The following is a 25,934-nucleotide window of genomic DNA, read 5'->3' as shown; positions in this document are numbered from 1 at the left end:
GGGGAAAAAGCCTTGGTATATGTATGTATGTATATATGATTTTTTTTTTGCATCCGACCTAGATATGGACCAAAAGGTCTCCTGTCGGCATGCTCCGCCTTTGTAATCCTTTGCCTTAGTATATAAGTGTATGTATATATATATATATATATATATATATACATATATATAAACAATATAAATATTAGGTTAGGTTAACCTTTTCAATACAAGTCAAATTCTTGCAGGCAACATCAGATGTCTGATGTACAATGATGCATCACAATACTCGAGTTATAAAATATAAAGTTACAGCAGTATTAGTCAATCTCTTTCACTCTGAATATTAATAACCATTGAAAATATGATCAAGCCAATTCACTGAATGTGGGGGGTCGCTCAGCTACAACTACAAAATAAATATATTCAAGACACCGACACAGGCATCCTCATATACCCACTTTCACCTCATGACGTCTATGTAGGTGTCGTCATAATGAAGGGGTTAAGATGGCAAGAAAATCCTGTCATGAACAGAAAAACTCACCCCCTTTGGCAAGTGTGTACTTTTCACCCTTCTTGAGGATGAACATGGTAAGACCATCCTACATGACCAATTTATCACAAATGAATATGGAAACAAATCTGGCTTCATTAATTGAACTGGGTGCATAAGATGCATTAAGTTCAACTACTTAATAAAAGACACAGAAGCTATAACTGTGAGTGAGGAATCCTTGAGGGTAATGCAGAAACTCTGATACTACTGCTACCACACATGCTATAGACATCTAAAATTTCACAAGCTCATAACTCGATAATTTCTTTTTCATAAATGCACACCACACCACGGAAACAAATAAAATATTCTTGTAATCTTAGGACAGTTGCTTGCACAATGACCCAGACACCATAAAGTGGATCCCACAACTAGTGTGTAATCACTTCATATGAACTATATGAAGCTATACATAACCTGGTTTCCCCCAATCTTTGACCATCAAAAATGACAAGTTCCATGTCCTCTGTGTGATGCAACCATTACACAGATGACCCCATACACCTCATCTTTCATTGCCCCTCCCTTTCCATATCCAATCAACACAGCATCCCTTACAGAAGTAACTAAAGGACTGATACAAAGTGGATGCTGGTTTCCTGGAAGACATGGGTCTCCTGCAAGAGAAACCTGGGACAAAAGATTGATTGATCTATGACTCCATCGCGTTGGTGCAATGTTCTCCCCAAGGATAGAATGATAACAATATATGTTCAATAAAAATTGTTGCCTATATGGCAACAATCCACAAATCTTAACCAATATTTGGTCATGTTTATCCTAAATGAAGGCATCAGTAAATTAGTGACAGACATTGTGTTAGTAGTGATGGTAATAAATATTTTTTTCTTGTGAGAGACAATACCATCAATGATAATGATTGAGAGCAAAGCCCTCATCTTAAAACATTTTTACTTCAGTATTCAGTATTTCAATTCACAAACTAATTCATCTTAATAAATTACATACAAGTAGGTTAAGGGTTAGAAAAATGGAACGAAAAGGTACTTGACCAGACAAAAATCAGTATCAATGGTTATCTTGAGTACCCAATCTCGTAATAATGAAGCAGTACTGTACAGTAAGAATGTTGTAAAGCATACAACAATGAAGATGTGAAATTCAATTTCCAATTCTCAAAATTCTTATCCATCTATCTATATACCTCTTATAAGAGAGGTAGCCAAATCAAAGGTACATACCTTCTCCCCCCCATACCACTCCAATCAGTGTATCCCATCCACTGCCCTGGGTCAGAAGCAATATAGCAAGACACAGTGATTCCAAAGCATGGCTGCTTCACTTAATCAGTAACTCTCCCTCATGCAGAAAAAGAGAAGATAGGGAGAAATCCCTTTGGACCACGTGAAAATATCATTCACACATAAGCAACACCTACACCCCATGACCTTACATAATAGTATCATCAATACAGTCACGCTCCACTTATCCTTACCTCCTGCCTTCTCCCCTCTTTCTCAATGCCTTTACCCCATCCATCCATGTTATCCTCAGTTGTCCCCTCAAGTTCACTCCCTCCACACCTTTTATTTATCTTTCATCACTCATTCTTTCCAAGTGTCCAAATTGTCCCAATAATCTTTCAACGACCCTATTTGCCATTTCCTTTTCCATTCCTGCTCTTCTCATCTAATTTATCACCCTATCCAACCTTGTAACCCTTATGTCTCAGACATTTCATCTTAAACACATTTAAACTTGTTCTCTCTGCCTCTCTTAAATTTAAAGTTTCTGCCCCATACAATGCTGTTAGCACAATCACCCCTTCATATAGCCTCTTCTTTGCATCCATTCCCAAATGCCTATTTCTAGTAACACTTTTTAATCCCCCAAGGCATTTACTTGCTTCTCTCAATCTACAATTTATCTCTACCTCCACTCTTCCCTTTCCTGTTACATGCAATGAAGTACCTAAAGCTACTTCCTCCAGCCTCTCTCCTTTTAGACTTGCTTCCAACTCCCTGCCATTCTTCCCTCTTGTACATCTCATCACCTTGCTTTTACCCACATCTACCTTTAACTTTCTATCACATACCTTCCCAAACTCCTTTAATCATTCCTGTGAACCTGCCACAAGCAGTGTCGTCAGCAAACAACTGGCTCACCTCCCACTTTTCTCCCTTTTCTTAACCACCTCCAATCTCCTGTCATTACCTTCCACACCACACCATCCATCAGATTATCAGATTCATTTACATTGGCCTTATGAACAGGTCTTCTTGTGAAAAGATCCATTTACACTGAACTAATGAGATGAATATTTTTCAATTCAATATTAAGTTTTGGTTAAAAAATTCTATTTGCTAGCATAACTCGATCAGACCAATGGCAGGTACCTGCTCATGGTGGTCCTCCAAGGTGGATAGCAGAATCATCTCCCTGCTACCTATTCTCAAAAACCCATCAAGCCCCTCACCTCCATCTGGAAGTGTGACCCCACGAGGCTGGAGACTGGCATTGTTTCTGAGCTGGCTCAAGAGCTCTGCCAACTTCAGCAAGATTTCCTTTACCTTTTCACATCAGAATGGCTGACAAATGGTCACTGTTCCTCTCCTCCTACTTTCAGCTGGTGACATGGAATAAGTAGCACATTAATAGTAACATTAATAATTGTTGCCTTGTGTTTCAATGAGTAGAAACCCATACCTTCAGGGGCTCTCCTATAGATTGCTCTGGGAAGAAATTTTGGAGTCTTGTTTGCATTGTATTTGTGTCCCCTATTAATACAATACAGACAAAATTCCCAAGGTTCTTCCCAAAGAAATCTATGAAAGGGGTTGAGAACAGTACCTGACATTTTGGGGCTGCAAGTTTCCAGACAGCAAAACTCAAAGCAGCACTTATCATTATTTCCTCCATCAGAGATGCAATCTTCTTATAGCTGTTTTTGTGCCAACTTTTTTTTTTCCTACAGTAACACACGTATACCAAAAAGGCCCTTTTCCCTCTTAAAAGTGGATGCCTCATCCAAGGCATATACCCACATATCACCCATCCCAATTTCATCCAAACTCATTTGTTTTCCCTTCATTTTAGCTACTTGTGAAGAATCAATCCTGTGCAGTGATAAAATGTACGAACAAAAATATATCTAAGAAAAATGAGCTAAATAATAGTAATTCAGCAATATGTGAGTAAAATGACAAGCACATGCATCAAACTTTTACACACCCCTGTTCATAGTATAATTATGTGTCAAATATATGCAGTGTTTTCATCTTTCAAGACCAATGGCACTTGTTTTTCATATACTCATTGACTAGTGTCATAAAAAAAAAAAAAAGCCAAACAATACTCCAACAACCCCCAGATACAATCAGACAAGTACCACACTAGCACACCTGCACACAGGACATCATCTAGCATTAAAACAGTACCAACACAGAGTAGGCCTGGCCACAGATTCAAACTGCCTTAGATGCAGCACCCACACAAAAGACAGAACGCATACTACAATGCCCCACATTAATGATCCCCAAAAAACACAATATTTCTTCTCTAAGTGACTCACAGTCCTGCCCAGAGGCTGTTGCCAGTTTCCTGGAGGCCGCAGTCTTCTACAAAAGACCAAGTCCAATTGATTGACTGACTGCCATCTACATATCATACTGCTTAACACAACAGTACTCCAAGATATGCATTAATCACAGCAAGGGTGAGCTTTACAGAACTTTTTTCATTTCCAAGAACACCTTTTACTATAACTTTTTATTTTTCTACATACTTGAGTTGTATATAACAAATAATAAGTAAATCAATCAAAAGAACAAATAAATAAAACTTGACCTTTTCCTCAACCCTGGAGAAATGTCATGGAAAAAAAGTCAGTGAGCACTTCTGAGGTGGTTTTATGTACTTTAAATCCTCAGGAACACCTTTCACTATCATTTTTGACATTTCTACATTATTTTCAGTTAATCAGGAAAAAGTTAATGTAAACAAATAAATAAAATGTAGCAAAAAATATGTTGGCATTTGGATGCAATTCCAGGAATATCGGCAGGGGTTAATTCCAACCCAATGATTATGAGTTGTGTCTTTATATAAATTCCAATCATGTTGGTAAAACCTGAATGCCCATATACAGTAGAGTAATATAAATATTTGATAATCTGCAACAGCACATGAAGGAAAAATGAGACTGTAAATATGATATACAGTTTATTAATTCCTCCCATACCTGATATCACTTGTTTTCATTCTGGCTGCTACCAGACTACACATTTCATTCAGATGTACACCACCCCTCTGATGCCAAAGGAGTTCAATCTACCTCAATTAACCTGCCCCACACCAGAAGGTACTCTTATGTTTTGCCTACTGCTAGGCTATTTTAGTGAACTATAAACTATGAGGAGCATAGAGCATATCACCAGTGCAGCTGATCATCATCATCAATGAGGAGCATACACCAGGGTGACATTGTTTTACCAAAATATCAATGCCATTCCCAAAAGTTTCTCCAAGCAAGCCCCCATGCAGTTCCCTTCCCCATTCCAAGAAGCATTCAGCAGGATGGATGAACTTGCTCCAGCCAGGAGTGCCATGGGCATCCCCTTTTCCTGTTCCACTGAGGGCTGTCTCTTGTGGAGACAACCCTATGAGTAGAATTAATATCTGGGAAGCATGCTACATGCCCATACAGTTGTTGTCATTCCCTAGACTGTCTGTCCGAGCAGTCCCGTCTCCCCAAGGAATGCCACAGCTGAAATTGGGTTTTCCCACAAATCCTTTATAGAGTGTATGTTGTGTTGTTTGCATGCATGATTGTGTATAATGCAGTCTTCCATTGTGTGTTGTGTGGTATGGGGTGAAGTGTTACATCCTGGGCAGCTGTTCACAATGCGGTCATCCAGCCTCTTCTGGTAGCTTAGAAGTGCTGGGTGGTGGCTGCACCGCAGTCTGGCCAGGTGGACTCTGTCCTTTCGTGGGAGAGAGGATTCAGAAGGGTGGATATCAGGGGGTCTGGCATACAGCAGTGTGTTGTCTTTCAGTGTGTTAATGGAGCGGTGAGTGATATGATTATGAATATTTCCGGAGGCTGGTATTTGGTGGTTGTGGAGGAAGAGAAGAGAGTATCTGTGTGTGATACAGGTCTTTGGGTGTTGTTTTAATGTTTTTTGGTGTGTGTGGGTGTTCTGCTATGTAGTGTAGCGGTTGTGATGTGTTTCTGCGGCAAGTGTTTGTGTGCCTCTCATGTCGAGGTGGTCCTTGACTTTGAGGATTTTTGTTTCATGGTGTAAATGGTCTGTTGGTGTTGTATTTGTGCAGCCTGTAATTGTTTTTAGGGTTTTGTTTTGTATGATTTGAAGGGTGTTGTGGTGTGTCTCACTGAGATTAGGAGCCCATGCAGGACTCGCATAATTCATCACTGAGCATATGCATTGTTTGTATATTGTTGTATTAGTTTCTTTGTTTTGTCCAAATGTTGTTCCAGTGATTGACTTAATTGTGTTAAGTCTAGGTGTGCATTTGTTTTTTATGTTTGTGATGTGTTGTTTGAAAGACATGGATGTATCATATGTTACACCAAGAATTTTTGGTGTGTTTGTGTGTGGTATTAGAGTGTTGTTGATGTAGAGATGAGGTATGTATTTGTGTTCTTTTGTCCAGTTGGTGAGAAGTGTTGCTGTAGATTTGGTTGGAGCTATTTTGAGTCTGTTTGTGATGAACCATGTGTTGAGTGTATCAAGGTATGACTGGATTATTTCTGCAGCTTTGTCTGTGTTACAATGTGTGCATGTGATTGTTATGTCGTCTGCATAGGGAGATTTGTATTTCTGAGGTGTCTGGTGTGGGTAAGTCATGCATGTATAGATTAAGGAGTGAGGGGGATAGAACAGAGCCCTGTGGTACTCCATTCTTAATGTTTCTGATGTGTGATGATTGGCCATTATATGACACATAAGCATTCCTACCTGCCAGATAATTGGCCAGCCATCTTTTGGTGTTATTGTGCATGTCTGTGTTATATATCTTATTTGTTAGGTTGTGGCGGGGGATAGCATCAAAAGCTTTACTAATGTCTAATGTTATAAGAAGTGTGCTGTGGTGGGGCCTATCTGAATTGATGCCATCTAAAATTCTTTGTGTGAGGTTTATCAGAAGAGTGTTTGTGGAGTGTAGTGGCCTAAAACCGTGTTGTGAGTCAGCAAGGGGAATATGTGGCGTGACAAGTTGAAGTATTAGGCGTTCAATGACTTTAGAGGGGGTGCAGAGGAGTGTGATTGCCCATACAGTTGAAGCCAATGTTCGTGAACTATGTTGGTAACAGGCCTCGACTTTAGTTTCATGGCACAGTTTTTGGTTTAATCCAAATAGAACTACTACACAGAATAGAGACCAAAGCACCTCATCCAACACTGCCCCACTCTTCCCTTTCACAAACAACAGAAAATCTCTTCTTCAATTACTTTTGGGCTAATCTGGTGGCCGTTTCCAGTTATGTGGGAGTCATGGGTCTCCTGCAGCAGGACTTTGAGCAACAGATGGATTGACTGACCATACAGAAGACATGGAGTACATCATCGTACACTACCCCAGTCTTGCCCTTTCCAGACAACAACACAATCTTCTTTGACAGACTTGTGGGCCAATCTAGTGGCCATTGCTGGTTAACTGGGAGCCATAGGTGCAAGAGACCTGAGGCAACAGATGTACATACAACAAGAATGTCAGTCTCCAGAAAAAGAAAAAAAATTCATTGTTACAAATAATGTCTCCAGTATGTTTGGTAGACTATCAAATACATGACTGTCCTGTGAGATGTCTGTCAGAATCATCTCTACCTCCATCTTCAAACCATGTCAACTTCCTAACTTCTATTACAAGGTGCAACAACAAAGGGGCTGACATTCACTCTTTAAGAATGAAGTCAAAACATCTCTTTATCAATTTTGTACTTCCTCCACCTTTAAACACAAGAACTGAAAACTGCTCCCCTCTTTCCACTGCTTTGACCCAGTGACACTGAAACAATACCACACCAATACAATGCAGACATCAGTCCAAGATCTCATCCCATACACATCTATGGGAGGACTCAAGGGCCACTGCCAGTTGCAAGTGGGGTTGCAGGTTTCCAGTCAGTGAAACTTGAGGCAATAATCCAATTGACTGAATAGTTACAGTACATCAAAGGCCAACCTAAAAGCTGTAAATGTCCTGGGTATCAAGTTATTTCAGACTACATATGCCATGTGGATGGGACACCATTCGTTCATATGGAACCCAGTGGGAACAGGAGATACGACTCCTAAAGGGAAGGTACAAGAAAATGAAAAAATTCAAAGTACTTCTGCACTGTAAACCAAGCCTAAATTCTCTTAAGTTCTCCTATCCCACAAGATATCCAGTCCCACACATTGCATACCTGATGTCCATTTCTGGTCTCATCGTAGATGTGTGCTCTATCATAACTAAAAAGAGAAATATAATGTTAATAGAGAATTGCGTTAGGAGATTTTTTTTATTTCATGGCTGTATAATGGTTAGGTGGAAGACAAGATGTTTTACTGTGTACTTTCACCCCCAGACTACATTTAAGCTAACAAAGGAGTCCCCTTTTCAGCTACACTCACTAAAGCAATGTGCCACAAAACATCATGTTACATGTAATAAATCCTAACTGAGTGGTTACACTCTTCCCTCGATTTACGAGCGAACTAGTTACATTCTTGAAAAACCGTTCGTATATCGAATATACTTAAATCGAGCACTTTTTTCCCATATAAACCCATTATATTGTGCGAGATAGGTTCTTACAAACAAATTTCATGTCCCTATAAAGTCATCACAACATTAAATATGCATAATCTTGAATACTGCTCTCTGCTAATTACATACAGACACATAAAATATTAATATGCAAATAACACTTAGGAGGCACAATGTCATTTGAAGTAATGCTAATAATCCACGACTAACCGAGACCGAGTGAGTAGACCAAGCAGTACACGGCGTTGTTTTGAAAACAATAACAAACTGGGCAGTTGGTTCTCAGTACATATCTATTTTCACTTTTATTTTATTTTTACCTGGACATATAGCAGTTTTTTTTTAACATTTATGATTTCAAAATACATTAATTTTTTTCAACAGGATTTTATGCATTATGTCAAATTTTTAGTTTGTATTTCGATTTTTGGGACAATTTTTCTTTCTTTATAGCAAAAATTTGTATATGGAGCGTTCTTAAATCGAGGGAGGGGTGTATTTTTATTTGAGAAATGCTTAACAACTTACAACTACTGAATAAAGGAGCCTAATTCACAGTAAAACAATGAGTTAGTAATTCCTATGTTGAGAATCTCATATTGCAGCAATGAAATATCCCATGAAAACCAATGGCAGAGTTGCGAGTTCAGACATTAACATAATACCCATTGTCTTACCCCGTGTCATTTCTATTCCACTGAGGAACCTGGCTATGGCCAGAAAATTGGGTAGTCTGATTACTAGGGAAAACAACTTGCGACCAAAAGTCTAGTCCTTGGTTCACATGTTGGCGGGCTAATTCCAGCATGGCAGAATGCTGTGTGTCTGGGAGAGGCTCCTTTTTTGCAGGAATACTGTGACGTACTCTTGCTTCCAGAAGCCGCCTTCGGATTGTAGATACCGACACTGCCAGGCCAAGTCTTTCCTGGAGTTCCACTGCATTTGTTAGTGGGGATTCCTCTGCCGCACGAATTATCATTTCGTCGAGTTGACGCGTTGTCACTCGAGAACGTGGCCGCTTTACTGTGGAATATTATTTGCTCATGTTATACCAAATTCTTGCAGGTATATTGATTTCTTAATAATCATTTCTCCAACTCCTTTACATGAGTAGCTAAAACCAGTTAGTGTTATGTGGAGTTGTGTTATTTGTCAAAAAGGGGTTTAGTTTGGAGTGGCATGGGAGTATCTGAAGGTGTAGGAGGCTTAATACTCAATACAAAGATAAAATAATTTGGTGGTGACCAGGATCTAAGGAAAATGCCACTCATCATGGGAGGGCCCAGGGAACTGCAAAACTTCCTTACCATTAATGCCATTCATGTGATGTCTTTTAGGGTGGAAGGGGTGATTAAAACATAATTTGAGGCATCCCTCTATATCTATTGGATAAATGGAATCCGGGGCTTGATAAAGTTCTTCAGAAGAATGACACCCTAGTTCTTACTCTTCATGCAGTATTCCCTTATGTTGTGTTTATATCATATAATCATCAGATAATGTATATGCATATTTCAAAAAGAATTGTAGGTTTCACAAAAAGTTAACCATGAAACTACTTACCCTGATTAGTCAAATTTCCAGATTGTTGCCACCTCCTTATCCACTTTGCTACAGTCCTAGTTGATATACTCAACTCACTGGCAATGGCCCGAATACTTAAACCTTCATTTCGTAGGCCAATGATCCGTCCTCGTAGTTCAATTTCGTTGTTTCTTCTGTCCATGACGAAGTAATTGTCTGACTGGTTTTGCATTACAGTACTTATGGGGCCCAGACAACTGTCCAGTTTGTCCATGATTGGTTGTTCTCTATTCCTGATGAAACAATATTGTCACCAAGCTTTTCACACACGACCTCCCCTGCCCAAACCCAAAATATCAAGGCACTCACACAGATGACCCCAAAATTTTTGCACTAATACCACAACTATAAGATAACTACCAAGAATACATAAAAACAGTAATTCCTCCCATGTCTGAACATGAATTATGTGTACTGTATACACATTCAAATACTCCCCGAACCAGAACATCCTGTGACCCAAATAATTCAGATATGGGAGGGACTACTGCACACCTCAAAGATAGAAAATTGGGTGACAAGAACACAAGAGGTCAGTATCCCCTTAAAAATCTTCTGTAACACTGCTCATTCACTACAACCAGATATCAAGGAAACACCCTTACTCTCTTCCTGAACAGCTAGCTCCCTTCCACTAAATAAAACCCTACAATATAAGGCTTCACATGACACACAACTTTTGCTCAATACACAAGAAATCTCATGACAGAGGTAAACACAGGATTCTGACAACATATAGATTTTCCACCTCAAATTTCACTGACTGGAGACCCCACAGCTCCATTGCAGTTGGTTACAGTTCTCAGCCTGTCGTCCATATCTCTCTGCGAAAGACCTTGGACCATTATCTGTGTTGTATTACTGTGGCACTGTTCCTATGTCACTGGCTTGTAGTGGCAGGAGGAGAGCAGTTGCCAGCTGTCCAATGCCCTTATGAAAGTATGAACTCCATCTTGTCTGATCACCACCTACAGGTTGTACCAACCAATGGGACCCCAACTCATAACTATATACAAATAACTTGTATGAACCACACATATGTACCCATAAATCGGTTTCCCACAGTAACAACTGCAAAATCCCACTGACAGTATGAAACACAGCCAACAAATAAGAACAGGCTACACTAAAACAATTGCTAGCTATGAACTAAAAAAAAAGCCTCCCTTAATGCCAACTTAACCCACCAATCACATCAGATTGCACATATACAAACAGATGCACATATACATGCTGTAATGATTATAATTTATGTTATATTATTTGTTTTTGTTTTGTTATAATTTGTCTGTCTGATTTTCATTTATTATTAGTTATATGTCAATTTATAATCATTTACTATTTACCTGTTTGTTTGTTATTCAACTATACCTATGCATTTATTTATGTATTTTATTTGTTATTTTTACATTATTATAGTTTTAATTTATTATTAATATGATATATATATATATATATATATTTTTTTTTGCATCCGACCTAGATATGGATCAAAAGGTCTCCTGTCGGCATGCTCCGCCTTTGTAATCCTTTGTAAAAACAGATCACAAAGTAACCACTATTCTTAAGACAAACTTTGCAATAAATCAGATTACCCTCAAAAGATTCCCAAGACAATATTACCCCGCTCACACTCAGGTCACCACCCAGAACAAACACTAACAAAGAACTGTTATGAAAATAAATAGCACTTGCCCCAAGAGCAGTCACCATACAGAATACAGAGCATATTTTTCAGTGCCTTACATTTCCCCATCTCAGACAACATTACAAAGTTTCTTCCCTAATTGATCCATAACTCAGCGGATGTGGCCGGATTTCTGAAGCCCACATATCTCCTGATCAAGATATCCATAGCTACAGGTTGACTGACCAAAATATTTGCTTGTCTATTGTTCTGTTCATTCTCAATTCCATGACTGAGTGAGTATCACAGGAATATATAAATTAGCCTGGCAAGAGCCAGAACAAAAGCAAAATTGCCGCCTTGTACCAAGATAACTGATGCACTCTTTACTAACCATGAGAGCCACAGAGACATGTAAAATGGCCCAGCACCAACCAGAACAAAACCAAAGTACTACCCAGTACGGAAATTTTTTAACAACCATTAGGTCCCATTCTTGGCAGTCTAAACCACTGGTTATTTTCCATTATGTTTTACTTGTATTTTTCCCACTGTAAAAATAGTATCCTGACATGCCTTACCACCATATCTCATCTATAGTAATTTCCATGCACAAAGTTTTTTGTAATAAAGTATGTTTAGGATAATTACTCTTTCATTGTCTGGAGATATGTAACCATCTTATTTTGATAGTTCCTGACATAAGCAACTTTCACACTGGTTCCAATACCATTACAATTGACACACAAGATGTATCATATATATATATATATATATATATATATATATGCAAAGCAGATCACTTTGCATAAGTGAACACACGTACCCGTGTTCTTATATATATATATATATGTGTGTGTGTGTATACATATATAATATCTTTTACAATAAAGCAACCGTACTATACACATCACATTGGGACATTGTCTAACCACAAGAATATGGTTAAAGACAAAGATATGGTACCTCATCTACCTTGGCACTATTCACTGGTGTAATACTTGGAATTGGAGGAGGGAAAAAACATTTTGTCTGTATCTTGTATTTTACATTAACTTTTTTCGTAATACATTCATGGGTATAAGGGTGCCCATCAAGCAGGGACAGTAGAGGGGAAGAGATAAGCATAAATGGATAATGGTTGTCAATAGATGATAAACTGACACAACCTGAAGGGATTTCTTTTCGTCTGTTCTGTTAACTAGTTCCAGATGTCAGGCCTTGGTGTAGAGGTGATGTGTCTTGGATCATGTGTCATTGCTTATGATCCAAGCTGTGGGTAGGGAACAGTAATGACTCTTCATCTACAAGGAGCCGAGATAAAATGGACAACACACGGGTTCGGATGGGAGTGGGATGGATGAAGTGTGGGTCTATGCCTTATCTAAGCCTTCCCTTATATGGGATAAAGGGCCTCCTTGGTACATGTATAATATGTATAGTGCCTTCTCAGTTTCCTACACCATCCACTTACAATCTTATTACTCATAATGAATCCTAGTGTACGTATTTCTTACAATTTTGTATTGCTGACATACCTGATTAAGTGATGGGTCATACCTGGAAGTCGTTCAAAGGACTGGCATGACCCATGGAATCATGGGCTCACTCAATCTGAGTATGGCATTATTTACACTTATGCAGCAAAACAAAGATCTGAAACTTCAAGTTGCTTGTGCTTCCTGTCATACTGTACAGTTGAGACAGAGGCACTGAATGATAACTAGAAGAGGCATATCAGAACTTTTGTTATCAAGTGCCTTTAAAGAATCACAGGGTACCACTGATGGGACTTTGTATTAAATCCGCAAATGGTCTGTCAGACTCTGTCAAAGCTTGTTACTACCATCCACAAAAATGGTTATGTGACAAACTCCACAAAAGCTATTAAGAAAACAACAAAATTGTGGGGAGGGTAAGAGTGACTATTTCACAAAATTCTTCACAGCATGTTCAGAAGCTATTCTTAATAAGAAAACAGAATGAAGTGAGAAATACAAGGGGAACATTAGAATAATCCAAGATTCACCAATGATATAGTTACAGTACAAGCTCAATATATTAAACTAATTCAAATAGTTCAGTAAAGAAAAATTTGCAACCTAGAATTTGTTAATGACACACCCTGCCCACATACTTAAGATTGCAAACTTTCCTGTGACATATAAAATGTCTTCAGTATATCTTTTATGGTTATCAAACAAAGCCAAATTCTTTCTGATTCTTCTTGAAGTAAAGACTAGAGTAGACAATGACAGTAGTATAACTGAACAAAAAGAAGGAAAAAGATCTTGAAACAAGGACTATAGCATAAGAGCCACACATAATCGAAGAAAAATATTACTATCTAGCAGAATCTACTCTTTTCAAAATCTTTGTAGATCTCAAGACCAGTTCCAAACTTTGTCAATACTGAACTGGGTTGGTTGTAGTGACAGCACTAACTCCACATCTTTCAGTTTGAGAAGATACTTCTACTCCCTTGTGTGATCAATGTGTCCTTTGCCAGTGTATCCAACTTACAAATATTTGAGCCATACATGTTCATACAGCCATTCTGAAGTGATCTCTTAAATAAATAAATAAATGAATAAAATAAAAAAGGCTATTCTAACATGACCATGAATAATATATTATAGCCTTTATTTTTTTTTATGGAATATTGGAAATGAATGATCAATTCCCAGAAGGTATTTACCTAATTGTGGTATACAGGAAAGGAGGAACACTCACTGGGTCCCATCTTCTATTCTCTAATTTTCTAACATAACTAGACTCAAATTTATGTACAGTTCCAACTTATTCTATAACCTTGGCTTCCAATTATTATATTTAGATTTGAACTCATGTTTTGTTCAAGCTTGGGCTATATCACCTTCTAAGCTATTACACATATTTATGCATTTATATAGAAAACTTTATTTCTTCACATCCTTTCATAATGTGGTATTTCTTATCCCATGGCCTCTTGAAGCACTCCCATCTTTAATTAGGAAATCTCTTTTCTCAAAGTAATCTATCACCATCAGTGACCAGAACGCTGTAATATCATAATAGTTCTATGATTCACAGCACCAAAACATGTGCTTCCATGCATACACATGTAACCAAAGATTTGGGTGTAATTATCACGAACGACTTGTCCTATGATATACAGATTAACAAAATTGCCGGGGAGACTTACAACTTGCTAAGATCAATAAAAGTGGCATTTACATACTTGGACGAAGACATGATAAAAAAAATATTGGTTACATTGATAAGGCCTAGATTAGAGTATGCGGCGACATTGTGGTCCCCCAGTACCAAAAAGAATATAAAGAAAATAGAAAGAATCCAAAGAGCAGCTACAAAAATGGCACCTGCACTTGCAAACCTATCATACGAGGAGAGATTGGCTAAACTGGAGTTACTGACACTGGAGCAAAGAGGAGAGAGAGGTGACCTATTGACCATCTACAGAATCATGAATGGCACAGAGATACTTGATAGAGAGAACTTACTTAACTGGGACAAAAGAAACACAAGAGGACATGGAAAGAAAATAAAAAAACATAGCTATAGAAGAGAACTGAAGAAAAACAGTTTTCCACATAGAGTTTTGGACACTTGGAACAAACTGGATAATGAAATAGTATGCGCAAAAACCATTCATGAGTTTAAAAACAAACTAGACACTGCGAGATACAATGGCGGGACATCACGAGCATAGCTCCCCTTCCCGCAAAATACAACTAGGTAAAACTAGGTAAATATGCACAGTGTCCCTTACTGCCTCTGATACTCAGAGTATCTCAGAGGAATAAAATGGCCAAATGGTAGCATAAATAGAGGAAATAATGCCATCCAGCACAGAACTGGGTAAATCTCATGAAGTGTACATCTAAGCGATTTATGAACAGAAAATTAAATATTAAATTTGTAAATTAAAATGCATCAATGTAATACACATTTTTGTTGATGGAAATCAATAAAAAAAAAAAAAAGTTGCTATAAGTGATACACTTAGACATCAGTGAGCTTCGAGACACCATATTTTTGTTATATAATGATCTAGTATAATCTAACCTCCTATAGGGTATGCATTTAGCATCCCTAGGGGTCATTTGACTAGACTAGACTAACTAATTAGATTTCCATTTATTCATCATCCACAACAAAAGAAAACAAACATGACATCTCAAAGCTTTTAGCAAAAAATTGTCATTGATTTCTGCCAAGAAAAACATATTAAACTGATGAATCCTAATTTATAAAATTAATATATATATATATATATATATATATATATATACATTTCATTAATATACTGCTTAGGTGTGCTAGTTCTACCCTTTACTTAATCAGTTTTGTTCTGGTACCTCCACTACCATAAAGATGCTAGAAAGGTGAATCCAAACAGCCCAACAACAGCAAGAATAAAAGGAAAATCAACAACCATTGCTGAAAGAACAGTACTGGATCCAGTGCTCATAGCTAACTGTACCATGCTTGGTGCACCAACTGCCATGTTTATGTTAACATCACAAGATAAATATATTTCCAAAATCAAGGAAGTACCAGGAAACTTTCTTATATCAACATAGTCGTAATTAGTTTTACATAATTCTTGACAATGCCAATGGAACTCATGCACAATGTGACTACAATGTGCACATTGTTACTTCCTAATTTAAAATCACTGATATTGTAATTTCTCAATAACTAGACTGTATTCAGTTAACAAGAGTGACCTATCATTAGGAGAACCATGTAGTTGTAGTTCCTTGGAGTGAATTGTTTGGAAAACTGTCAGTACTGATGTTGGTATTTTGTAATTCCTAACCAATATTTAACAATACCTATCCTAACCAAAAATTACAATGAAATAAAGCACAAAACAATATAGTAACAGTGATATTCTGTTAGTAGCATCATTTATATTTTTGGGTAATATGACAGATATCATGTTGAATAAAGTCAGGGAAAAGGCTCTCTTTATCTGGTACATTGGGTGTTTCTTAGGTGAACCCTACGTACCTACGGTATTTATATCAGATGTATTATGCCTTAGATTCTCTTATTGTTGTTTCTGATTGATATCCATTTATTTACTTTATATATATATATATATATATATATATATATATATACAGGTAGTCATCGACTTACGACCGAGTTCGGTTCCGACAGATAGGTCGTAAGTCGATCTGGACGCAAGTCGGAATTTATATATATACAGTATATATTACCCTTTAAATATTATTTTTGTTACTGTATACATGTATATTCTATATTTAGCATACTGAAATAATCTTAGCATCTTTGAACTATGTTGTATAGTATTTTTTAAACCTTTTTTATAATTTTATCTGATTTTCTTTGAGAAACGTAGCATACTGAATAAAATCCTATCATCTTTGACCTATGATATCTAATACTGTATTTTTTTACATTTTTATTATTCTATCATCAGAATTTCTTTAGGAAACGTATGAATACTGAATAAAATCTTATCATCTTTGAGCTACGTTGTTTAATATTCATTATTCTTTTTATAATTGTCGTTAGGAAAATGTAGCCTAGGCCTACGCATACTGAATAAAGTCCCGTCATCTTTGACCTACAAATACTATTTTGTTGGTTAAATTAAAATCATTGTACTGTATAATTTACATCTTATTAATTGCAAAAAACTAAAAATACTAAATGCAAGGCAAAATTAGGAAAAACATTATTTCAATACACATTCTTTTCGTTTACGTACTGTACCGAAAATATTGTTATCGACAACAGACTACGCTAACAAAATTTACTGTTATATTTTATTAATTGCAAAACATAAAAATACATCATGCAAGGCAAAATTAGGAAAAAAATATTTCAAAACATTCTTTTCGTTTACGTACTGTACCGAAAATATTGCAAAACATAAAAATACAAAATGCTGTACCAAACATATTGTTATCAACAACAGACTAGGCATAAAAAAGTTTTACTGTTACATTTTATTAATTGCAAAACATATTAAAATATAAAATCCAAGGCAAAATTGAGATCCTCTCTTTGTCTTTTAAAATTATCGACACTGTAGAATGTGATAACTGAAGTTCACATACTATCACATTAACTTTCTTCCCTCCTTCATAATGTTTTATCACTTTCATTTTCGTGTCAAGATCAATAACCTTTCTTTGTTTCTTGGCAGGCTTGGAAATATCGAAAGATAATTTTCTTTTAGACATCTTCATGGGGGTTTCAAGCACAAAAAAATTAAAGATATAATCCTTGTCATGAATGAAGTCAGAAATACCACATGCTCCTGAATGAGAGGGAAGCTGACGCTGCCGGTAACCTGCCAAAACCATCGTACTCGCGTCTCGCGGCGTGCAAAGTAATTGTACTGCACTGCCAGGCATAACATTGCAATTCTATTACTCTATTAAATGTTAAATATCATTGCACTATCTTGTGGTCGTAAAGTCGATCAGTCGTAAGTCGCATAGGTCATAAGTCGACGACTACCTGTGTATATATATACATATATATATATATATAAATCAACTTATATATATGTAGTAAACATAATTGTGTTTGATTGCCTACTTCTCAGCTGGGTACATCAGGCAACAATTGATCACAATTTTGTTTACTACATATTCAAGTTGAAATTTTTATAGTCAATACATATTTAGCAATCAGAAACAAAAATATAAAGCCATAATATATCTGATATTAACATGATAAATAGATACATTAGGTCTCCAAGGAAACACCTAATGTTCCCCAATGTACCTGGGTTTTCGCATAGCTCCAAAGTAACAATCACAATTATGGGTAAATTTTTAGTTGTGCACAACTACACAATATAGCAATAGAAGATTAATTATTAATTTTGTAAATTATAATACATGAACGTAATATGCGATTTTCTTGGTGAAAATAAATACCAAAAAAGTGGCTAAAACAGATTTACTAACGAACGAAGTCACGGCAGTTGAATGATATGCCATATTTGTTTTGATAGATACTGAGGTTGAAGAAATAAAAGGATGATAAAGTCCTCTATTCTAACTTAACCTATACATATCAATTCGGTACCTAAAATTCTAAAGACCATCCGGGTTGTCATCATCGTCACAGATTCTGATGGCCTGATTATTATTGCACCTCAGGCAATTAATAGACAATGGCAGAACCCCGTGTTCTCTCAAAGTCCAAGGAAGCCCTATTGTCTTTGTAACAGTGCTTATTAATGTCGCCTGGAGTTGGAGAACACTCAGTCCAAAGTGTGAAAGCCATCATCTAACTAACAGTGACTGGACTGGACAGACCAACATGGCACTTGGACTGTACCCTAATGGCTTCGTTCATTAATAGATTTGCTTGTAGCAAAGTTTTTTGTTATTTCTGCCAAAATTGCATATTACGTTCATGCATTATACATACATACAGGAGTCCCTCAAATAATGCGGATTCGAATAACACGGATTCAATCATATGCGGATTTTATTTCAAAACCATCTCAAATGTATAGAAGTTTTAAAATTCACGCCGAGTCGGGCACGCATACGCACACACACGGCAACATCGCAAACATTTGTGGTGACGGCTTTCTATTTTACTATATATAGTCGATCCTCATATAATGTAGTCATTATGTACACTGGGAACTGCTCAAACAAGGGTGTGGGGGGAGGGGATAGCCGTGGGTGGCTGCCTGCGGTTACGTGTCAACCTACGGGTACTGATGCAGGAGGGAGGGAGGGGAGGAGAGGGGGAGTAGGGGGTGGTAGGGGGGTAGCCAACAAGCTTTAGCTTGTCGCTTCCACCACCTGCGCCGTGCTACCGTGAAATTTTACCGCCCTAACCTGTTGAAGTGTAACGTTTCTTTCGTTTGGAACACAACTAATAAGTCTGATAATGACTGTGCTTGTCATGTCTTAATTTCTCTTATGAGGTTCTTGTTGTTACTGGCAGTGGTGGTTTGGGAGATCAAAAACAGACATATACACGCTTACACACGTGTAGACATGCACACGTAGACACATGTTAGACAACCAGTGTATGTTGTGAATGCGCGTGCGTGTACACACAAATACGAACACAGACACACGCATGTACATGCTTACTCGTACATGTGAACACAGACACATACACGCACGCACGCACACACACACACGCCACACACACATACATACGCCACATACACACACACATACATACATACGCCACATACACACGTGTATACGCCACATACACACACATATGTATATACGCCACATACACACACATGTATATACACACAAACACATACATACTCCACAAACGCCACATACATACACCACATACACGCGCGCACACAAACACACGTACACATACACATACACATACATACGGTTCTCGGTATTTAATATGGAAAGTCAGCATACGCGGATTTGGTTATACGCGGTAATTTCAGGAACCTAACCCCCACGTTATTTGAGGGACTCCTGTACATACATATACCAAGGCTTTTTCCCCCTTACAAGGGAGGTAGCCAAAAAGGAAAAGGCATAAAATCATTCCCACCCATTCCATCCCTGAATATACTCCACACCCCTCCACCCTCCCTCTCATCTTAGCACCTCCTGGATGACGAGTCATCCCTGCACCTTGTCCACTGCCCTGGGTCAGAAGCAGTGTCGCAAGACACAGCACATCCACAGCAAGGCCACTTCATTATAATTTACAAAATATTTAATTTTCTAATGCTATACCACGTAGATGTGCACAACTAAAATAATACCCAATTATGTTTACTACACACAATATTTATAAATTGAATTTCTTATCAAATAAATATGTATCAATCAGAAACAACAATAAGAGTATATAAGGCATAATACATCTGATAATATGATAAATTATCAATGTATTATGCCTTATATACTCTTATTGTTTGTTTCTGACATACATATTTGGAGATCTGAAAAAGTTCCAGAGGACTGGGAAACTGCTCTAGTCTGTCCTATTTTCAAGAAAGGGGATTAACTAAACTGCGGAAATTACATAGGGATTTCACTTTTATCACATGTGGGGAAACTATACAAAAAAATATTGGAAAGAAGACTGAGAAACATCACTGAAGAGAAACTGGCAACATGGATTTAGACCAGGGAGAGGGACTACAGATTTAGTGTTCACATTGAAGATCATCTTAGAAAAATGATGGGAGTGGAATAAAAATACATATTTGGCATTCATAGACTTAGAAAAGGTTTTTGACAGAATAGACAGAAGGAAATTATGGGAAGTAATAGATCAGTATTAGTGTACCACCAAAATTAATAAGAATTAAGAAAAGTCTGTATGGAAATAGCAAGAGCAGGGTGAAAAACAGAGAAACTGAAAGTAGGTGGTTTGAGGTGAAGACAGGAGTGCGGCAAGGAGGAAATTTGTCCCCATTACTGCTTATAATATTCATGGATAAGTGCATGAGGGAAATTTGTACTAATGAGGATAGTAAAATAATGATGGCATATGCAGATGTGGCAATAATAACGGGAAATCAAGTTCAGTTACAGGATGCGAAAAATAGACCGCAAGAAGAAACAAGAAAGAAAGGATTGAAGATAAAATGTGAAGAAAACTGAGATGATGTGTGTAGGGAGAAATAGAGAAGAATGTAATATCAGTATAAATGAAAATCAGCTAAAACAGGTGAACAACTTTAATTATTTAGGAGTTTTATTTATGCAGGATAACATCCTGGAGAGCGAGATTACTAGACGAATTCAAAAGTTTAATGGGAATGTAAACCTGCTGTACCCTATGCTCAAAGATAAGAATGCACCACTGAAATGTAAAACAATAATGTACACAACCATATTTAGACCAATTTTACTATATGGGTCAGAGACTTGGACTATGACAAGGAAGATGGAATCAAAGATTGGAGCTGCAGAAATGAGGGTATTGAGAATAATTATGGGGATCACGAAGAGACAGGATTAAAACAAGAAAATAATTGAACATCTAAAAGTTAAGCCGATAGTTGGAATCACATATAGAAACAACTTGAGATGGTTTGGTCATATGAAGAGAATGGAGGAAAGTAGATATCCAAGGAAGTATTTGGAATGGCAGTGTAGAGGAAGGAGGCCAGTTGGAAGACCCAGAAAAAGGTGGATTGACTGTGTGAAAATGAACTTGGAAGGAAGAAATTTAATGATGGAAGAAGTAAATGAACAAGAAATTTACGAAGATCAAGTTGAGTGGAGGCGACTGATGACGAGGATGATGATTGACAGTTGAAATCAACTACCTGGCATCTGGTGAGAAAAAAAATATGTACATGTATATATATAAATAGGTACATAGGGTTACCCTAAGGAGACACCCAGTATACCACTAATGTACCAAGTAAAGAGGGCCTTTGGCCAGACTCTGTTGAACCAATACCCCTCCTGATTTGATTTAATTTGATTTTATGGTGTTTGGTAAATAGCCTTACTCCACCAGGCCAACACGTAGTGTCCGCCTTCAAGCTTCTGCATCCTTCCTGGTATGACAATATTCTTTAATGACTGTTAGCAATACCTATTTCATCCAATCCTAACGTAATCGAAGGTCTCGGGTAAATACATTCTAACGACATAGACGTCTACCATCATCTGTACATTGTAACATTTACATTAGTTAAATTTACATATCTTTGGTTATCAATTTGCCTGCAAAACCGTAGCAAGTTGGCAACAATGACAATAATGAATTTGAAACAAAAATGCTACTGATAAACCGAATACGTAATTCTGAATGGCTGTTATAACAGCCAGTTACAAATTATTACGAGTGGACAGTCAGTGGTACGTTTTCTCCCTCCAAGCGTGCAACACAGTTATCATTTTAAATTTTACAAACTCACCCCAGGTTGCGCGCGAGGTGGCATCTCTCCTAGGTTCTTTCTTCGTTACTACACTCTTGAAACAATGGTTGATTGATGAACACACTTGGGTGTGTCTAGGTGTATATACGGACGAGGCTTCCACTGTTGGCACTTCGTCTTCCCCTCTTATTTCCCGGGCAACAATTCACGTTCGAACTTGATTTTGTTGTTTACGTTATCCTGGTGCAAGGGAATAAAATGGGACAAAGCAGAAAAAGGACATTTAAATTAAAAACACACAATCTACATATCTCATTATGTGCTAATTCAAAATTCAGAGGTGGAGATAGGTTACGCAGACATATAAACATTAACATATCTCAATGAGGTATGTTTTTTTCGCACTACGTAACGAGTTTGTATTTTGACTTCGGAATGTACATACCGAAAAAGGTCAAAATTGACCTTTTGAAGACATAATACAGTGTGCCTAGGACATAAATATATGTACCAATTTTTTTTTTATAATACCAAAGAAAATAAATGGAAATCGTGTAAGACGAAAAATGAAAACAAAAGAGACTGACAACAAGAATATGAAACAGTGAAAGTTCTACAAAAATATATTGTAACATAAGTCAACGGTAATACAACATTTAGTTTACAAATGTAACAATTCCTACATTAATTCTCCGAATCTGAAACTATGGTCAGGCGCATGTGTCTTAATTTCAAATTGATTCACAGTCGAGCGACTGATTTCACTGGGGAACACTCATTTTGTTGCATTTGGCTGTTCAAAAAATGAAGCTTGATGCTCATGTTGCACCCGAGATCACGAAAAGCGAGGAGCATTCTGTTCACAAGTTCACTGTAGTTCTCCGCCTTATTGTTTCCAAGGAGTTCTGAACGACTGCCACAAAGGATAACCATGCTGCCCTTTCTAAAGCGGTCATCTTAGCAACAAACTGATCATCACGAATTAGGGTTCGAATCTGTGGGCCATCAAACACGCCTGCTTTGATCTTCTCAAATGATAACCCTGGTAAAGCTGTGATGATGTGTTGGAAACATTCACCTTCGGTTTCCAGTGCCTTGACAAATTGTTTCATCAAACCTAATTTGATGTGAAGAGGAGGAAAGATGATCTTATCTCTGTTTACAATTGGGTCTTGTATGATATTTGGCATGCCTGCTTCAAGGGTGTCACGAATAGGCCAGTCCTTCTGGACCCAATGTCTGTCTCGTGCTCGGCTGTCCCACCCTCACAATTGTGGCACACAACATGAGGCCATTGCTTCCAAGATGAAAATATGCCTTGTAGGCACGCTTGACGAACGAGGATATGTTACGTCTCTGACGATTGAATCAGGCTTGTTTCTGCAATGATGTCTCATTCTGGAAGCCATGTTTGAACTGAAACAAAAGAAGAATGATCAAAATATTAGAAGCTATCTATATATATGGACGTTAAAATGCTTATACATGGTTTACGCAAGTTCACATATGTACAATTTCATTAACCTCAAATTGCATACAAACTAGAGCTTGTAGAGAAAAACTAATTTCAGATTTGAAATCAGCGCCTAAAACTCTTTCAAAATCCGTTAAAATATCCAATGCAACTCAAAGTTACTGAAAAAGTGTTCCCCTGTGTTATCATTATCATAATGATAATCAGTTGCTCGACTGTGAATCAATTTTAATTTTAATTTTAATTTTAATTTTAATTTTATTTTAATTTTAATTTTAATTTGATTTAATTTTAATTTTAATTTTAATTTTAATTTTAATAAAGCTCCTTGTTGAATCCTTTGAGCGAGAAGGCATTCTGCATTTTTTTTGTTTTGTTTTTTCGAGTAGGTTACGTGGGAGTCGGGGAGTGGGGGAGTATCGGAATATAGATTAGACAATAGAAACAGCTCAGTGAGGAACTTTTTAAAGAATCACCAAAGCAGGTGGAGGGAGGATAAACTAAAAAATCACTATACAAACAGCAGAGGCCCAATAAAAGAAATGTATTTGCTGTCAGGTAAAGCATGCGTAGAGATTTGATATTATAGCTATTACTGAATCCTGGATCAATATGGCTGATAGATATTTCCTTCTGGAATTCGAGATAGAAGGATGTAATCTTTTCACAAGGACAGGGTTGGCAGGAGTGGGGGAGGTGTATCACTTTTCGTTGAAAATACAATAAACTCTATTATCAACAATTCTACCAAGAAATATGATAGTACGCAATAAGAAACTTATTATTGGCGTCCTACATACACCTCCTAACCTCAGCACTGAACAGACTGTTCCCCTGATTCATGAAATTCGCAGGGCATTCCAGTACAAAAACGTCGTGATCATGGGAGATTTTAATTATAGAAACATTGACTGGGAATTTTTAGTAGGAGATCAGGCAGCGAAAATTTTCTTAGATATGGTGCAGGATAACTTCCTAATACACATGGTTACCGACCCCACGAGGGGAGAGAATACTCTGAACTTACTCTTAACTAATAATGAGCACTTAACGAGTAACGTAAAAGTGGGAGATAGTCTAGGCTCTAGCGATCATCAATAAATAAGATTTAATATTATTTGGGAAGAATTAACCCCGTCTGGGGTATTGGCTGCTTGTTATTGTGGCAAAGTAGCATGCAGTCGATACTTTAGGGTCTATATGGGGCGCCCCTACGGACCAGAGCCACACATCATTTTGTCTATGATAGAAGAAAACTCTGTTCATAGAGAAATGATGACACTTTTATACTACGACTGTCCCTCCGTTATGCTGTCCCCCAACTCCTTGTTGCTGTCCTGTACCATTTCTCTGAGTATTCTCTTTCTGTGATGGGGGAATTCCCTGTGGTGGGGGAAAAGAATACTGCCACCAAGTATCCCACTTGGATCGTAAGAGGCGAGAAGAAAGGAACGGGGAGTGGGACTAGGCATCCTTCTCCCTGTAGCCCCACGGGGCATATATCCTAAAAATAAAAGTGAAGGCATAAGGGGTGCTGGAGTGCCTCGGACCAGCACCCTAAGGTTTGGGTCTTTTAATGTGCGTGGATGTGGTACAGATGAGAGTAAAAGGGAAGAGATAGGTAGTATGTTTGTGAGAATAAAGATGGATGTGTTGGCTTTGAGTGAAACTAAGTTGAAAGGGAAGGGTGGGTGTAAGTTTGGGAGTATAAGTGGGAGGTTATCAGGAGTGAAGAGAGGGTGAGGGAGGGAAGGGGTGGCTATTCTAGTAAGTGAGGAGATAGGTAAACAGGTAGTGGAGTGGAAGGAGGTTTCCTCAAGGTTAATGTGGATGAAGGTGAAACTGGGAAAGGAGATGTGGGTCTTTGTAAGTGCATATGGGCCTGGCAGTGAGAAGAGCGTGGAAGAAAGGGAGGCCTTTTGGATAGATTTAAATGAGTGCATAGAGGGTTTAGGAAGAAATGTCAATGTAATAGTACTGGGAAACCTTAATGCACAGGTGGGAAATGGTCCAATCGATGGAGTGGTTGGGAAGTGTGGAGTTCCAGGAAAGAATCGTAGTGGAGAGTTGATGGTGGAAATGTGTCTAGAAAGAGAGTTGATGATAGCAAATACAGTGTTTCGGAAGA

The 25,934-nt window shown here is 37.6% G+C and overlaps 1 protein-coding gene across 3 annotated transcripts in view; it reads right to left on the bottom strand.

Annotated features, from left to right (window-relative positions):
* LOC143022058 (X-ray repair cross-complementing protein 5-like) overlaps window positions 1-22,583 on the bottom strand; it is a 63,377-nt gene extending 40,794 nt beyond the window's left edge. The window contains exons 1-4 of one of the 3 annotated variants that reach the window (XM_076180008.1): window positions 22,372-22,583; window positions 9,839-10,092; window positions 8,953-9,298; window positions 7,932-7,977 (exon numbers count right to left, since the gene is read on the bottom strand). In XM_076180008.1, coding sequence (XP_076036123.1) covers window positions 7,932-7,977; window positions 8,953-9,298; window positions 9,839-10,073 — 627 coding nt within the window. In that variant the 5' untranslated portion in view covers window positions 10,074-10,092; window positions 22,372-22,583. The remainder of the gene's footprint in view (window positions 1-7,931; window positions 7,978-8,952; window positions 9,299-9,838; window positions 10,093-22,371) is intronic. The other 2 variants (XM_076180000.1, XM_076180015.1) reach the window with 2 other exon arrangements.
* Window positions 22,584-25,934: the final 3,351 nt, after the last annotated feature.

The sequence above is a fragment of the Oratosquilla oratoria genome, chromosome 3 (assembly GCF_046742065.1).
Source record: "Oratosquilla oratoria isolate Oo_2021 chromosome 3, ASM4674206v1, whole genome shotgun sequence".
NCBI classification, from domain to species: domain Eukaryota; kingdom Metazoa; phylum Arthropoda; class Malacostraca; order Stomatopoda; family Squillidae; genus Oratosquilla; species Oratosquilla oratoria.
Note: the sequence above shows the minus strand (reverse complement) of the source record. Positions and strands in the feature narration are given on the sequence as shown.